General features: G+C 45.4%; 1 protein-coding gene across 1 annotated transcript in view; it reads left to right on the forward strand.

Annotated features, from left to right (window-relative positions):
* The first annotated feature begins 3,173 nt into the window (after positions 1 to 3,173).
* The window catches only part of cideb (cell death inducing DFFA like effector b), a 55,517-nt gene continuing 38,682 nt past the window's right edge, over positions 3,174 to 20,008 (forward strand). Inside the window, exon 1 of the mRNA XM_087975731.1 lies at positions 3,174 to 3,244. Within this exon, the coding sequence (XP_087831857.1) occupies positions 3,174 to 3,244 (71 nt within the window). The remainder of the gene's footprint in view (positions 3,245 to 20,008) is intronic.

A 20,008-nucleotide genomic window follows, 5' to 3' on the forward strand; every position in this document is an offset into this window, starting at 1 on the left:
AGTCCTTCACCATTTAATTAATACCCTGACCTACGACCTTTAGTGGATAACCTCACATTTACCAACATTGTACTCCATCTGCCACCCACTTAACCGATATAAATTTCTCTGCAGACCCTCCACATCCTCTGCACGGCTTGCCTTTCCACTCAATTTAGTGCCATCAGCAAACTTGGATACATTACACTCGGTCTCCTCTTCCAGATCATTTATAAATGTCACGAACGGGCCTAACACTGACCCCTGCAGCCCCCCACTTGCCACTGATCTCCAACCAGAGAAACACCCATGTTTCCCCACTCTCTGCTTCCTATTGGTTAACCAGTCCTCTATCCATGTTGGCAGATTCCCTGCAACTCCCTTCATTCTTATGGATGAGTCTTTTATGCAGCACCTTTATGGAACTCCTTTTTGGAAATCCAAGTATACAACATCCGCCTGTTCCCCTCCATCCGTCGCGCTTGTTACAACCTCAAAGCACTCCAGTAAATTTGTCAAACACGTCCTTCCCTTCCCGAGTCCATGCTGGGTCTGCCTGATGGAAAGCTTGAAAAAGCAACAAAGATCCATGAAACAAACAATAGACAAAGATAGATTATGAATGCAAACCAGCACAGAGTATGAAAACAGGTAGGAAAAGTTTTTATAAATATATAAAATGGATAAGAGTGGCTTCCATCCAGATGTCTCACTGTTTCTTCTTTAACAATAGCCTCCAGCATTTTCCCAACTACAGATGTTAAGCTAACAGGCCTAGAGTTACCTACCTTTTGCCTACACCCTTTTATTAAATTAGCAGTGCGTCTTCCATTCTGGTGTGACCTGTCCGGAGTCCAGTGAATTTTAGTAAATTACCACTAAGGTATCTCTATAATTTCCGCCACATCTTTCAGCACCCTGCAATGCATTCCATCAGGAGTAGGGGACTTATCTACCTTTAGACCCTCAGGTTTGCTCAACACTACCCCTTTAGTGATAACAATTGAATTCAAGTCCCTCAACTCATATCCTAAACATCATTCTTTGGCATGTTAGACACATCTTCCACTGTAAAGACTGACACAAAATAGGTATTCAAGGCCTCGGCCATTTCAGCATTACTCAATATCAATTCCCCTTTCTCATCCTGCAAGAGACGTATGTCCACTTTAGCCACCCTTTTTCCATTTTATATATTTATAAAAAACGTTTCCTACCTGTTTTCATACTCTGTGCTGGTTTGCATTCATAATCTATCTTTGTTTATTGCTTGTTTCATGGATCTTTGTTGCTTTTTCAAGTTTCCCCCATCTTCCTGTTTCCCACTGGTCATGGCTACTTTGTAAGCCTGAGCTTTTAATTGGATGTCTTCCTTTATTTTAGGCTGGCTCTTCCTACCCTTGCTCTCCTTGTTTTTGACCGGAACATATTTTCCTTGAGCACTGTGAGAAGTCCTCTTTGAAAGTCCTCCACTGTTCCTCAACCGTTCCATCGTAAAACCTGTGATTTGGCCAACACCTTCCTCATCCCATTGTAGTCTCCCTTGTTTTCGATTCTCCTATTTCCCCCTCCATTTGTATCCAAAATTCGATCATACTGTGGCGACTCTTTCCGAGAGCATCCTTAACTGCGAAATCATTAATTTTATCTGTCTCATTACACAGGATCAGATCAATGGGGTTGCATGCTCCCTTGTAGGTTTCAGTGACATGCTGTCCAAGGAAGTTATCATGGATGAGTTCTAAGAGTTCCTCCTCAAGACTGTCTCTACCGACTTGATTCGGCCAATCAACATGCACGTTAAAGTCCCCCATGATTACTCCTGCTCTGATCTTACATGTGTCAGATATTTCTTGATTGATCACTATTGTAACATTATTATTGGGTGGTCTATGGACTACTCCCACCAATGACTTACTACTCCTGATCTCCATCCAAATGGATTCAACATTTTGCTCCTTAGATCCTATATCATTTCTCCCTATCGCTCTCGTCCTTAATGTAGAGCGTGACCCCCACCTCCCTTTCCTTGCTGCCTATCGCTCCGAATTACCTGATAGCCTTGGCTATTTAATTCCCAGTCAACACCACCCTGCAACCGCGTTTCTGTAATGGCAACGAAATCAGAGTCCTTTGCACTGATGTGCACGAGTTGTTTCAAATACTACGGGCATTCCCATAAAGTGTCCTGACACTTATTGTCCCTTTCATCTCACAATCTCCCTGTCTTTTGCATATGATTCTTTCGGCCAATTTTACTTTTCTCTTCTCTGATTTTTGCTCTGGTCTCTGCGTTGCTTCCTTCTGCCTAGACTCACATCCTCTTTCCATTTTAGTTGACGTTTCCTCTTAGTCTCTCTGCTCCATGCACCTACCTTTACACCAAGTGCTGCATCTTCTGAACTGACGCTCCGGTTCCCACCCCCCCCACCAACCTAGTTTAAAGCTTTCCCAACATCTCTAGCAGACCTGTCCGCAAGGATATTGGTTTCCCTTGAGTTCAGGTGTATCCTGTCTCTTTAGTACAGGTCATAACCTTCTCCAGAAGAGAACCCAATGATCCACAAATCTGAAACCCTGCTTCTGCATCAAGACTTCAGCCACGTATCTGCCATATCTTTCTACTCTTGCCCTCACCAGCGTATGGCACAAGCAGCAACCCAGAGATTACTACCCTTGTTGTCCTTTATAGCTTCTTTCCTAATTCCCTAAATTCATTTCTTATGACCTCAGTCCTGTACCTCGCTATGTCATTGGTACAGGTGTGTACCATGACTTCTGGCTGTTTGCCCTCCCCTTTAAGAATGCTGTAGACTCGATCCAAGGCATCCCTGACCCTGGCACCTGGGAGGCAATATACCATCTGGGAGTCTCGTTCTCGTACACAGAGTCTCCTGTTAGTTCCCCTAACCAATGAATCCCGTACCACTACTATTCTCCTCTTCTCCCTCCTTCCCTTCTAAGCCAGATTCAATGCCAGAGACCTAGCCGCTATGGCTTTCCCCTGGGAGATTGCCCCCTCTCCTCACAGCCAACAGTATCCAAAGATACTGGTTATTGAGGGGAATGGTCACTGGGGAACCCCACACTGACTACCTATTCCCTTTCCCTCTCCTGACCGCCACCCTTCTTCCTGTAACCTAGGTGTGACTACCTTCCCGTAACTCCTGTCTATCAATCCCTCGGCCTCCCGAATGATCCAGAGTTCATCCAGCTCCAGTTCCCTCATGCGGTCTCCGTGTGGGGCTGGGTGCACTGCTCACAGGTAAACGTCAGCAGGGACGCAGACCTCCCACATCCTGCATCTGCTCGATTGTCCATCCCTATTGCTCTTAAAAAAAGAGAAAAGGAAACGCTGGGTTGCTGCTTGTGCCATACGCTGGCGAGGGCAAGAGTAGGAAGATATGGCAGATACGCGTCTCACAGTAGCCAGCCCCCCTCACCAAAGTATCCCAGCCCACCGCCTCAGCATTTGTTCCTCACGCTGTGCTACCCCTCAGCATGGCCACTCCCAAGATGATCATCTTTCCTGTCTTCCTCAAAAGTTCATAACAGAACCTCTGAGAACTGAACTCATCCAGAGGAACATCAAGATGCAGGGTTGTGGCTCCAGCATTGCATTTCTCATCTCTCGAGCCAGGAAGTCGTCAGTTCTGTTCTGAAGTTGAAAGCGTGTACTGTACCTTTAAGCGAGAGTGAAAGTTGTTGGCAATGAGACTTTGCAGGCACCTGTCATGTGACAGTTGAAAATATGTAAACATTTGGCTGCCATCTTCATGACATTGAGAATTTAAGCAATCAATTTAAACTATGCTCCAGGACACTAAAACCCAATCGCATTTGAATTTTACTGTTTTGACAACATTGAACCAATAAGACGCTCGATGTTCGGGGTATAAATAAACCGGCGTTTTGAGAGTTAGACAGAGAGAGCGACAACCTGCCATCCAGAGAAAGGCTGCCACTCAAAACACTCTCTGTCAAAGGTACATTTTTCAGGTGAAACATCTTTGCAGCAAAAGACCAAAGCTGACCCAGGGAGAATCTGCAGCCAGAGGAAGATCAACACTGGAAGGGACAGCCACTGTCTGGTTTTGGAAACTAAGTTGATGGAATTTTAATAGAGGCTTTTATTGGAGCAGCATATTGTGGTAGTGTTGGGCGTGGCCAACAGACCTTTAAAAGAAAGGAGGCTTTGAGTTATAAATAATTGTTTAATGTTCACTTTCAGAGTTAAAGAACAAAATTGATTTTTTTTTTCTTTAAATAGTGGAATTTGGGGAGTTACCTGTTCCTCCTTTAGCAGATTACGAGGCGAAGTGAGCTTTTCTGTGGTTTAACTAGCAGAGGGTTTCACTGCCGTGAACTAATAAGTGTCAGGACCAGGGATCTGGGGGTGATCCAAACCGCCTTAAAAAAAAATCAACAAATAATCGATCGCAATCCCTACAGCGGGGACCCAAATCGAGACAGTAGAATATTGCATCTGAAAGACAGTACAGTGCAGTGTTCCCTCTGCACCTCAGTGGAAGCTCGCCAAGTTTCCACGCCCGGGCTATGGATTGGAACCGTCATGACGTGGCCGAGGGGTCCTGTTCGCTCTGGGTTAGATGGAGTTGAGGCCTGTTCTCTCAGAGACAACGTGTGAATTGGATTTTTCGGCCGACACAGTCAGCTATCTTCGTGCCCGTGTCCTTTCCCCCGGCTGCCCTGCCTTTTTGCTTTACTTTTGAAAGTCACTTGAAAAGTCCGGGATTTGGGACCAGTGTTTCAGAAGACGGGGCTTTTAGCTCAGCCCTACACCGCGAGGGTATTCCCCGTCAGCAGTAGCAACAGCACGGGGTATCCTCCCCACGGAACCTCTCGCTCAGCAAAACAATCGGCGAACGGGTGCCAAAAGAGTGTCACCGGCTGGAAACCACAGTGGAGGGGTGGGGGGGGGGGCTTCCTGAGGGAGTGAAAAGGCGCCACGTAAATGCAACACAAACAGCTCTGAACGTTGGGAGAGAGTGAGGACCGTGGCTGCTGGAGATCAGAGTCGGAAAATGTGGCGCTGGCAAAGCACAGCCAGTCAGGTAGCGTCTGAGGGGGCAGGAGAGTCGACATTCCGGGCAGAAGCTCTTCATCAGGAATGGAGAGAGGGGCCCAAGAGGGGTGGAGTTGGGAATGTTATAGGCAGATGAAGGTGGGGAGATGATGGTTGGCAGTCTGATAGTTCAGACAAATCAGATTTTGTTTGGGATTGGACAATGAACTAAAAGGTGCAGTTTAGGTTGTAAAGTTCCCAGCCTTAAAGCAGATTTAACAGAACGTCCTTTGAAAATCCAGGTGTATTTGGTTCATGAAAGAAACAACACAAACCAGACAGACTTGACAGACATATAGACAGACATATGGATAGAGACACACAGGGAAACAGAGAAACAGGCAGACATACAGATAGTGACACACAGAGAAACAGACAAACGGATAGAGACACACAGGGAAACAGAGAAACAGACAGACAAATGGATAGAGACACACAGAGAAACAGACAAACGGATAGAGACACAGAGGGAAACAGAGAAACAGACAGACAAATGGATAGAGACACACAGAGAAACAGACAAACGGATAGAGACACAGAGGGAAACAGAGAAACAGACAGACAAATGGATAGAGACACACAGAGAAACAGACAGACATACAGATAGAGACACACAGGGAAACAGACGGACAAACGGATAGAGACACAGGGAAACAGACAGACATACAGATAGAGACAAACAGGGAAACAGAAACAGGCAGACATACAGATAGACACACACAGGGAAACAGAGAAACAGACAGACGTATGGATAGAGACACACAGGGAAACAGAGAAACAGATAGAGACACAGGGAAACAGAGAAACAGGCAGACATACAGATAGAGACAAACAGGGAAACAGAGAAACAGGCAGACAAACGGATAGAGACACACAGGGAAACAGAGAAACAGGCAGACATACAGATAGTGACACACAGAGAAACAGACAAACGGATAGAGACACAGAGGGAAACAGAGAAACAGACAGACAAACAGATAGAGACACACAGAGAAACAGACAGACAAATGGATAGAGACACACAGAGAAACAGACAAACACATAGAGACACAGAGGGAAACAGAGAAACAGACAGACAAATGGATAGAGACACACAGGGAAACAGACAGACAAATGGATAGAGACACACAGAGAAACAGACAGACATGGAAACAGACAGACAAACGGATAGAGACACAGGGAAACAGACAGACATACAGATAGAGACAAACAGGGAAACAGAAACAGGCAGACATACAGATAGACACACACAGGGAAACAGAGAAACAGACAGACGTATGGATAGAGACACACAGGGAAACAGAGAAACAGATAGAGACACAGGGAAACAGAGAAACAGGCAGACATACAGATAGAGACACACGGAAATAGAGAAACAGACAGACATACAGATAGAGACACACAGAGAAACAGACAGACATACGGATAGAGGCACACAAGGAAACAGAGAAACAGACAGACATACAGATAGAGACACACAGGGAAACAGAGAAACAGACAGGCATACAGATAGAGACACAGAGAGAAACAGGCAGGCATACAGATAGAGACACACAGAGAAACAGGCAGACATACAGATAGAGACATACAGAGAAACAGGCAGACATACAGATAGAGACACAGAGGGAAACAGAGAAACAGGCAGACATACAGATAGAGACACACAGAGAAACAGGCAGACATACAGATAGAGACATACAGAGAAACAGGCAGACATACAGATAGAGACACAGAGGGAAACAGAGAAACAGGCAGACATACAGATAGAGACACACAGAGAAACAGACAGACATGCAGATAATGACACACAGGGAAACAGAGAAACAGGCAGACATAAAGATAGAGACACAGAGAAACAGGTAGGCATACAGATAGAGACACAGGGAAACAGAGAAACAGACAGACATACAGATAGAGACACACAGAGAAGCAGGCAGACATACAGATAGGGACACACAGGGAACCAGAGAAACAGGCAGACATACAGATAGAGACACACAGGGAAACAGACAGACATACGGATAGAGACACACAGGGAAACAGAAACAGACATAGAGATAGAAACACACAGAGAAACAGACAAACAGATAGAGACACACAGAGAAACAGACAGACATACGGATAGAGACACGCAGGGAAACAGAAACAGGCAGACATACAGATAGAGACACACAGAGAAACAGACCGACATACAGATAGAGACACACAGAGAAACAGCCAGACATACACATAGAGACACACAGAGAAACAGACACAAACAGATAGAGACACACAGAGAAACAGGCAGACAAACGGATAGAGACACACAGGGAAACAGAAAAACGGACAGACATACAGATAGAGACCCACAGGGAAACAGAAACAGACATAGAGATAGAAACACACAGAGAAACAGACAAACGGATAGAGACACACAGGGAAACAGGCAGACATACAGATAGAGACACACAGGGAACAGACAGACATACAGATAGAGACACACAGGGAAACAGGCAGACATACAGATAGAGACACACAGAGAAACAGGCAGACATACAGATAGAGACACACAGAGAAACAGCAGACATACAGATAGAGACACACAGAGAAACAGCAGACATACAGATAGAGACACACAGAGAAACAGACAGACATACAGATAGAGACACACAGAGAAACAGGCAGACATACAGACAGAGACACACAGAGAAACAGACACATACGAATAGAGACACACAGGGAAACAGAGAAACAGGCAGACACAAAGGTAGAGACACACAGGGAAACAGAGAAACAGACAGACATACAGATAGAGACACACAGAGAAACAGGCAGACGTACAGATAGAGACACACAGGGAAACAGAGAAATAGACAGACATACAGATAATGACACACATGGAAACAGAGAAACAGACAGACATACAGATAGAGACACACAGAGAAACAGGCAGACATACAGATAGAGACACAGAGAAACAGGCAGACGTACAGATAGAGACACACAGGGAAACAGAGAAATAGACAGACATACAGATAATGACACACATGGAAACAGAGAAACAGACAGACATACAGATAGAGACACACAGAGAAACAGGCAGACATACAGATAGAGACACACAGAGAAACAGGCAGACGTACAGATAGAGACACACAGGGAAACAGAGAAATAGACAGACATACAGATAATGACACACATGGAAACAGAGAAACAGACAGACATACAGATAGAGACACAGGGAAACAGAGAAACAGGCAGACATACAGATAGAGACACACAGAGAAACAGACAGACATACGGATAGAGACACACAGGGAAACAGCGAAATAGACAGACATACAGATAGAGACACACAGGGAAACAGGCAGACATACAGATAGAGACACACTGAAACAGAGAAACAGGCAGACATACAGACAGAGACACACAGAGAAACAGACACATACGAATAGAGACACACAGGGAAACAGAGAAACAGGCAGACACAAAGGTAGAGACACACAGAGAAACAGACAGACATACAGATAGAGACACACAGAGAAACAGGCAGACATACAGACAGAGACACACAGAGAAACAGACACATACGAATAGAGACACACAGGGAAACAGAGAAACAGGCAGACACAAAGGTAGAGACACACAGGGAAACAGAGAAACAGGCAGACATACAGATAGAGACACACAGAGAAACAGGCAGACGTACAGATAGAGACACACAGGGAAACAGAGAAATAGACAGACATACAGATAATGACACACATGGAACCAGAGAAACAGACAGACATACAGATAGGGAAACAGAGAAACAGGCAGACATACAGATAGAGACACACAGAGAAACAGACAGACATACGGATAGAGACACAGGGAAACAGAGAAACAGGCAGACATACAGATAGAGACACACAGGGAAACAGGCAGACATACAGATAGAGACACACAGGGAAACAGAGAAACAGGCAGACATACAGACAGAGACACACAGAGAAACAGACACATACGAATAGAGACACACAGGGAAACAGAGAAACAGGCAGACACAAAGGTAGAGACACACAGGGAAACAGAGAAACAGACAGACATACAGATAGAGACACACAGAGAAACAGGCAGACATACAGATAGAGACACACAGGGAAACAGGCAGACGTACAGATAGAGACACACAGGGAAACAGAGAAATAGACAGACATACAGATAATGACACACATGGAAACAGAGAAACAGACAGACATACAGATAGAGACACACAGAGAAACAGGCAGACATACAGATAGAGACACACAGGGAAACAGAGAAATAGACAGACATACAGATAATGACACACATGGAAACAGAGAAACAGACAGATATACAGATAGAGACACGGAAACAGAGAAACAGGCAGACATACAGATAGAGACACACGGAAACAGAGAAACAGACAGACATACAGATAGAGACACACAGGGAAACAGAGAAACAGGCAGACATACAGATAGAGACACAAAGAAACAGACAGACATACAGATAGAGACACACAAAGAAACAAACAGACATACGGATAGAGACACACAGGGAAACAGAGAAACAGACAGACATACAGATAGAGACACACAGGGAAACAGAGAAACAGGCAGACATACAGACAGAGACACACAGAGAAACAGACAGACATACGAATAGAGAGACACAGGGAAACCGAGAAACAGGCAGACACAAAGATAGAGACTCACAGGAAAATAGATAAACAGACAGACATACAGATAGAGATACACAGAGAAACAGGCAGACATACAGATAGAGACACACAGGGAAACAGGCAGACGTACAGATAGAGACACACAGGGAAACAGAGAAATAGACAGACATACAGATAATGACACACATGGAAACAGAGAAACAGACAGACATACATATAGAGACACACAGAGAAACAGGCAGACATACAGATAGAGACACACAGAGAAACAGGCAGACGTACAGATAGAGACACACAGGGAAACAGAGAAATAGACAGACATACAGATAATGACACACATGGAAACAGAGAAACAGACAGACATACAGATAGAGACACACAGAGAAACAGACAGACATACAGATAGAGACACACGGAAACAGAGAAACAGGCAGACATACAGATAGAGACACACAGGGAAACAGAGAAACAGGCAGACATACAGATAGAGACACAAAGAAACAGACAGACATACAGATAGAGACAGACAAAGAAACAAACAGACATACGGATAGAGACACACAGGGAAACAGAGAAACAGACAGACAAACGGATAGAGACACACTGGGAAACAGAGAAACAGACAGACAAACGGATAGAGACACACTGGGAAACAATGAAACAGACAGACATACAGATAGAGACACACAGGGAAACAGAGAAACAGGCAGACATACTGACAGAGACACACAGAGAAACAGACAGACATACGAATAGAGAGACACAGGGAAACCGAGAAACAGGCAGACACAAAGATAGAGACTCACAGGGAAGTAGAGAAACAGACAGACATACAGATAGAGATACACAGAGAAACAGGCAGACATACAGATAGAGACACACAGAGAAACAGACAGACATACACAGAGACACACAGGGAAACAGAGAAACAGACACCAACAGATAGAGACACACAGAGAAACAGGCAGACAAACGGATAGAGACACAGAGAAACAGACAGACAAACGGATAGAGACACACAGGGAAACAGAAAAACGGACAGACATACAGATAGAGACACACAGAGAGACAGACAGACAAACAGATAGAGACACACAGGGAAACAGAAACAGACATAGTGATAGAAACACACAGAGAAACAGACAAACGGATAGAGAAACACAGAGAAACAGGCAGACATACAGATAGAGACACACAGGGAAACAGACAGACATACAGATAGAGACACACAGGGAAACAGGCAGACATACAGATAGAGACACACAGAGAAACAGGCAGACACACAGATAGAGAAACACAGGGAAACAGAGAAACAGGCAGACATACACATAGAGACACACAGAGAAACAGGCAGGCATACAGATAGAGACACACAGGGAAACAGAGAAACAGACAGACATACAGATAGAGACACACAGGGAAACAGGCAGACATACAGATAGAGACACAGAAAAACAGGCAGACATACAGATAGAGACACACGGAAACAGAGAAACAGACAGACGTACAGATAGAGACACACAGGGAAACAGAGAAATAGACAGACATACAGATAGAGACACACAGAGAAACAGACAGACATACAGATAGAGACACATAGGGAAACAGAGAAACAGGCAGACATACAGATATAGACACACAGAGAAACAGGCAGACATACAGATAGAGACACACAGAGAAACAGACAGACATACGGATAGAGACACACAGAGAAACAGACAGACATACAGATTGAGACACAGGGAAACAGAGAAACAGGCAGACATACAGATAGAGACACAGAGAAACAGACGACATACAGATAGAGACACACAAAGAAATAAACAGACATATGGATAGAGACACACAGGGAAACAGAGAAACAGACAGACGTACAGATAGAGACAGACAGGGAAACAGAGAAACAGACAGACATACAGATAGAGACACACAGAGAAACAGACAGACATACGAATAGAGACACAAAGGGAAACAGAGAAACAGGCAGACACAAAGATAGAGACACACAGAGAAACAGACAGACATACAGATAGAGACACACAGGGAAACAGGCAGACATACAGATAGAGACACACAGGGAAACAGAGAAATAGACAGACAAATGGATAGAGACACACAGGGAAACAGAGAAACAGACAGACATACAGATGGAGACACAGAGAAACAGACAGACATACAGATAGAGACACAGAGAGAAGCAGGCAGATATACAGATAGGGACACACAGGGAAACAGAGAAACAGGCAGACATACGGATAGAGTCACACAGGAAAACAGACGTACAGATAGAGACACACAACGAAACAGAAACAGGCAGACATACAGATAGAGACACACAGAGAAACAGACAGACATACAGATAGAGACACACAGGGAAACAGAGAAACAGGCAGACATACAGGTAGAGACACACAGAGAAACAGGAAGATGTACAGATAGAGACACACAGGGAAACAGAGAAACAGACAGACATACAGATAGAGACACACAGGGAAACAGGCAGACATACAGATGGAGACACAGAAAAACAGACAGACATACAGATAGAGACACACAGGGAAACAGAGAAACAGGCAGACATACAGATAGAGACACACAAAAACAGTCAGACATACGGATAGAGACACACAGAGAAACAGACAGACATACAGATAGAGACACACAGGGAAACAGAGAAACAGGCAGACATACAGATAGAGACACAGAGAAACAGACGACATACAGATAGAGACACACAAAGAAATAAACAGACATACGGATAGAGACACACAGGGAAACAGAGAAACAGACAGACAAACGGATAGAGACACACTGGGAAACAATGAAACAGACAGACATACAGATAGAGACACACAGGGAAACAGAGAAACAGGCAGACATACAGACAGAGACACATAGAGAAATAGACAGACATACGAATAGAGACACAAAGGGAAACAGAGAAACAGGCAGACACAAAGATAGAGACACACAGGGAAACAGAGAAACAGGCAGACATACAGATAGAGACACACAGGGAAACAGAGAAACAGGCAGACATACAGATAGAGACGCACAGAGAAACAGGCAGACATACAGATAGAGACACACAGGGAAACAGAGAAATAGACAGACAAATGGATAGAGACACACAGGGAAACAGAGAAACAGACAGACATACAGATGGAGACACAGAGAAACAGACAGACATACAGATAGAGACACAGAGAAGCAGGCAGATATACAGATAGGGACACACAGAGAAACAGGCAGACATATGGATAGAGTCACACAGGAAAACAGACAGACATACAGATAGAGACACACAAGGAAACAGAAACAGGCAGACATACAGATAGAGACACACAGAGAAACAGACAGACATACAGATAGAGACACAGGGAAACAGAGAAACAGACACAAACGGATAGAGACACACAGAGAAACAGACAGACAAACGGATAGAGACACAGGGAAACAGACAGACATACAGATAGAGACACACAGCGAAACAAACAGACAGACATACAGATAGAGACACACAGAGAAACAGACAAACCGATAGAGACACACAGGGAAACAGAGAAACAGGCAGACACAAAGATAGAGACACACAGGGAAACAGAGAAACAGATAGACATACAGATAGAGACACACAGGGAAACAGACAGACAGACATACAGATAGAGACACACAGAGAAACAGGCAGACCCAAAGATAGAGACACACAGGGAAACAGAGAAACAGACAGACATACAGATAGAGACACACAGAGAAACAGACAGACATACAGATAGAGACACACAGAGAAATAGACAGACATACAGATAGAGACACACAGGGAAACAGAGAAACAGGCAGACATACAGATAGAGACACACAGGGAAACAGAGATACAGGCAGACATACGGATAGAGACACACAGAGAAACAGACAGACATACAGATAGAGACACACAGGGAAACAGAGAAACAGACAGACATACAGATAGAGACACACGGAAACAGAGAAACAGACAGACATACAGATAGAGACACACAGGGAAACATGAAACAGACAGACATACAGATAGAGACACATAGGGAAACAGAGAAACAGACAGACATACAGATAGAGACACAGAGAGAAACAGGCAGACATACAGATAGAGACACAGAGAAACAGGCAGACATACAGATCGAGACACAAGGGAAACAGAGAAACAGACAGACAAACGGATAGAGACACACAGAGAAACAGGCAGACGTACAGATAGAGACACACAGGGAAACAGGCAGACATACAGATAGAGACACACAGGGAAACAGGCAGACATACAGATAGAGACACACAGAGAAACAGGCAGACATACAGATAGAGACACACAGAGAAACAGACAGACATACAGATAGAGACACAGAGAGAAACAGGCAGACATACAGATAGAGACACAGAGAAACAGGCAGACATACAGATCGAGACACAAGGGAAACAGAGAAACAGACAGACAAACGGATAGAGACACACAGAGAAACAGGCAGACGTACAGATAGAGACACACAGAGAAACAGGCAGACATACAGATAGAGACACACAGAGAAACAGACAGACATACAGATAGAGACACAGAGAGAAACAGGCAGACATACGGATAGAGACACACAGAGAAACAGGCAGACATACAGATCGAGACACACAGGGAAACAGAGAAACAGACAGACAAACAGATAGAGACACACAGAGAAACAGGCAGACATACAGATAGAGACACACAGGGAAACAGGCAGACATACAGAGGCACACAGACAAACAGAGAAACAGGCAGACATACAGATAGAGACACACAGGGAAACAGGCAGACATACAGAGGCACACAGGCAAACAGAGAAACAGGCAGACATACAGATAGAGACACACAGAGAGACAGACATACAGATAGAGACACACAGGGAAACAGAGAAACAGACAGACAAACGGATAGAGACACACAAACGGATGGAGACACACAGGGAAACAGGCAGACATACAGAGGCACACAGGGAAACAGAGAAACAGGCAGACATACAGATAGAGACACACAGAGAAACAGACAGATATACAGATAGAGACACACAGAAACAGGCAGACATACAGAGGCACACAGGGAAACAGAGAAGCAGGCAGACATACGAATAGAGACACACAGAGAAACAGACAGACATACAGATAGAGACACACAGGGAAACAGAGAAACAGATAGACAAACGGATAGAGACACACAGGGAAACAGAGAAACAGGCAGACATACAGATAGAGACACACAGGGAAACAGGCAGACATACAGAGGCACACAGGCAAACAGAGAAACAGGCAGACATACAGAGGCACACAGGGAAACAGAGAAACAGGCAGACATACAGATAGAGACATACTGAGAAACAGACAGACATACAGATAGAGACACACAGGGAAACAGAGAAACAGATAGACAAACGGATAGAGACACACAAATGGATAGAGACACACAAACGGATAGAGACACACAGGGAAACAGAGAAACAGGCAGACATACAGATAGAGACACACTGAGAAACAGGCAGACATACAGATAGAGGCACACAGGGAAACAGAGAAACAGGCAGACATACAGATAGAGACAGAGAAACAGACAGACATACAGATAGAGACACACAGAGAAACAGACAGACATACGGATAGAGACACACAGGGAAACAGAGAAACAGGCAGACATACAGATAGAGACACACAGGGAAACTGAGAAACAGACAGACGTACAGATAGAGACACACAGGGAAACAGAGAAACAGGCAGACATACAGATAGAGACACACGGGAAACAGAGAAACAGGCAGACATACAAATAGAGACACACGGGGAAACAGAGAAACAGACAGACATACAGATAGAGACACACAGGGAAACAGAGAAACAGGCAGACATACAGATAGAGACACACAGGGAAACAGAGAAACAGACAGACATACAGATGGAGACACACAGGGAAAAAGAGAAACAGGCAGATATACAGAAATAATTACAAAGAGAAACAGACAGACATACAGATAGAGACACGGGGAAACAGAGAAACAGACAGACAAACGGATAGAGACACACAGGGAAACAGACAGACAAACGGATAGAGACACACAGGGAAACAGAGAAACAGACAGACATACAGATAGAGACACACAGAGAAACAGACAGACAAACGGTTAGAGACACACAGGGAAACAGAGAAACAGGCAGTCATACAGATAGAGACACACAGGGAAACAGGCAGACATACAGATAGAGATACACAGGGAAACAGAGAAACAGGCAGACATACAGATAGAGACACACGGGAAACAGAGAAACAGGCAGACATACAAATAGAGACACACGGGGAAACAGAGAAACAGACAGACATACAGATAGAGACACACAGGGAAACAGAGAAACAGGCAGACATACAGATAGAGACACACAGGGAAACAGAGAAACAGACAGACATACAGATGGAGACACACAGGGAAAAAGAGAAACAGGCAGATATACAGAAATAATTACAAAGAGAAACAGACAGACATACAGATAGAGACACAGGGAAACAGAGAAACAGACAGACAAACGGATAGAGACACACAGGGAAACAGACAGACAAACGGATAGAGACACACAGGGAAACAGAGAAACAGACAGACATACAGATAGAGACACACAGAGAAACAGACAGACAAACGGATAGAGACACACAGGGAAACAGAGAAACAGGCAGTCATACAGATAGAGACACACAGGGTAACAGAGAAACAGACAGACATACAGATAGAGATACACAGGGAAACAGGCAGACATACAGATAGAGACACACAGAGAAACATAATAGACTGAGAAAGGCAGACAGATGGATAGAGGCACACAGGGAAACATCATAGACAGAGAAACAGGCAGGCAGACAGACACGGAAACAGACAGAAACAGGCAGATAGACAGGGAAACAGGCAAATAGACAGGGAAACAGGCAGAGAAACAGGCAGATAGACAGGGAAACAGGCAGATAGACAGGGAAACAGACAAACAGGCAGGCAGATAGACACAGGGAAACAGACAGAGAAACAGGCAGATAGACAGGGAAATAGACAGAGAAACAGGCAGATAGACAGGGAAACAGGCAGATAGACAGGGAAACAGACAGAAACAGGCAGATAGACAGGGAAACAGGCAGATAGACAGGGCAACAGGCAGGCAGACAGGGAAATAGGCAGGCAGACAGACACAGGGAAACAGACAGAGAAACAGGCAGACAGGCAGAGACACACAGGGAAACATAATAAACAAAGAAATAGGCAGACAGATGGATAGAGAGACACAGGGAAGCATAATAGACAGAGAAACAGGCAAACAGACACAGAAACATAATAAACAGAGAAATAGGCAGACAGAGAGATAGAGACACACAGGGAAATATAATAGAGAAACAGGCAGGCAGATAGACACAGAGAGGTTTACAGACATGACAGATGTATAGACAGACATACAGACATGACAGTCTGGCCTTGTCTGTCCAGAACTTCCCCGTTGCAGGGGCTGGAAGGATGTTGTGAAAGGGTTCAGAAAAGATTTACCAGGATATTAGAGGGTTTGAGCTACAGGGAAAGGCTGAACAGGCTGGGGCTGTTTTCCCTGGAGCGTCGGAGGCTGAGGGGGTGACCTTATAGAGGTTTATAAAATCATGAGGGGGCATGGATAGGGGTAAATAGACAAGGTCTTTTCCCTGGGGTGGGGGAGTCCAGAACTAGAGGGGGTAGGTTTAGGGTGAGAGGGGAAAGGGAGCTGAGGGGTAACTTTCTCACCCAGAGGGTGGTGCGTGTGTGGAATGAGCTGCCAGAGGAAGGGGTGGGGGCTGGTACAATGACAGCATTTAAAAGGTGGATGGGGACAGGGACAGGGACAGGAAGGGTTTAGAGGGATATGGGCCAAGGGCTGGCAAACGAGACTGGATTAGGTTAGGGATATCTGGGTTGGCACGGACGAGTCGGGCCGAAGGGTCTGTTTCCGTGCTGCACTTCTCTGTGACTCGATGTACTGTCACACAGCGCGGAAACAGACCCTTCAGTCCAACTCAACTGTGCTGTCCCTAATCCCAAACTAAAAGCTAGTCCCACCTTGCCAACTCTTGGCCGAATCCCTCCAAACCTTGCCCTTATCCAAATGTCTTTTAAATGAAAAAAAATCGCTTCTGACATTTTTTAAAAAAAAATTTCTCCTCGCACCTTAAAAACGTGTCCCCTTGGTTTTGAAATTCCAGACCCCCAGCTGGGGAAAATACACCTGCCACTCACCTTACCTTTACCCCTCAGGATTTAATAAACTCTTGCGAGATCACCCTTCCGCGCTCCAGAGAAAGACGCCCCCAAACTTTTATATCAAACCCTCCAGCGCCCTGGCAAATCTCTGTTGAACCCTTTGAATCCTTGAACATTCAGCTCGTCCGCGTTTCGAATACCGTGGTCGCCACATTACCGAAAGGATGCGGACGCTTTGGGGAGGGGGCGGAGAAGGTTGACGAGGATGCTGAAGAAGGGCCTGTGCCCGAAACGTCGAATCTCCTGTTCCCTGGATGCTGCCTGACCTGCTGTGCTGTTCCAGCAATAAAGTTTCAACTTTGATCTCCAGCATCTGCAGACCTCACTTTCTCCTGACGAGGATGCTGCCCTGGTACGGAAGGTGCTAGCCATGAAGAGAGGTTGGGCAGGTCAGGTTTGTTTTCATGAGACAAAAGGAGAGTGAGGGGGGAACCTGATTGAGGTTTACAAAATCACGGAGGGTACAGACAGAGTGGATAGAGATGAGCTTTTCCCCGGGGTGAGGGATTCAATGACGAGAGGTCGTGTGCTCAAGGTGAGAGGTGGAACGTTTAAGGTGGACACACGCGGCCAGTACTTCACCCAGAGGGTGGTGGGCATCTGGAACGCGTTGCCAGCAGAGGTAGGCACGGTAGCTTCATTTAAGATGCGTCTGGTCAGATGCAGCAGGAGGTGGGGAGCAGAGGGATATAGATGCTTAGGAATTGACCGCCAGGTTTTGACAATAGATTGAAAGGCCTGTGTTCCCGGGCTGTAAATTTTCTGGGCTCTCTTTGTCTTCAGACTGAAAACAATTGCGCTCATCCCCATCCTCTGCCCTGTCCGTTTGGCATTTGATTGACCGTGTGTTTTAAAAAATTCTCAAGGTCAGGTTCGTAGGAGAGTAGTCTGACACAGAACAAACGACCAAGAGGCGAGTCTGCTAGAATATGAGCATTTTATTCCCCGCAGCGTCGCCACAACCAGGTCTCATACTTACAACGGGTCTGGCTTATACTCACTCTACATGTTACCGGAACTGGGAGCCGTCAGTTCTCGTAGAGCGGTTGCCAACAACCCACGCTCGGCGGTTAAACGTAACCCCGGAGCAGATTCCCGGGTCTGGCTTATACTCACTCTACATGTTACCGGAACTGGGAGCCGTCAGTTCTCGTAGAGCGGTTGCCAACAACCCACGCTCGGCGGTTAAACGTAACCCCGGAGCAGACTCCCGGGTCTGGCTTATACTCACTCTACATGTTACCGGAACTGGGAGCCGTCAGTTCTCGTAGAGCGGTTGCCAACAACCCACGCTCGGCGGTTAAACGTAACCCCGGAGCAGACTCCCGGGTCTGGCTTATACTCACTCTACATGTTACCGGAACTGGGAGCCGTCAGTTCTCGTAGAGCGGTTGCCAACAACCCACGCTCGGCGGTTAAACGTAACCCCGGAGCAGACTCCCCGAACTGGAGACTTTTCCAGCTGATATACTCTTTTCCAGATATAAACATTCATGTGAACAGCAGAGCAAGGCTAAAAAACACATTCCATTCTGGTTACATACAGATAAGAAGATTCACACGGGGAGGTGTGTAATAAGATTCACACGGGACTAAGCAACACCTCCATTCCGGTTAGATTCACACATGTATTGGGACATAATTTTTAACCGTTTCACCACATTCCACTGCTTGGCCCAATACATGTGTTACATTATGATTCACACATGTATTGGGACATAATTTTACACCACACCGTGCCTCTCAGCTTTTTAACATCCGGACTTGGACTAAGCTGTAGAACCCTTCACCTCCGAGGCTGAGAACAAGCAGATTATGAACCACTGAGTGGGGGGGGGGAGGCAAAGTGGAGATTGATCAGTTGTCAGCCAAGATCTTGTTCAATGGAAGGGCTCTGTGGAAATCTCCACCCTTACCTTCCCGTCAACTTGGTTTAAAAACCAAAATCACGCAGCACCAGGTCATAGCCCG

The sequence above is a fragment of the Chiloscyllium plagiosum genome, unplaced genomic scaffold (genome assembly GCF_037043375.1).
Source record: "Chiloscyllium plagiosum isolate Xiang-an unplaced genomic scaffold, Cpla_swu_hap1 HiC_scaffold_27, whole genome shotgun sequence".
In the NCBI taxonomy this organism is placed as follows: domain Eukaryota; kingdom Metazoa; phylum Chordata; class Chondrichthyes; order Orectolobiformes; family Hemiscylliidae; genus Chiloscyllium; species Chiloscyllium plagiosum.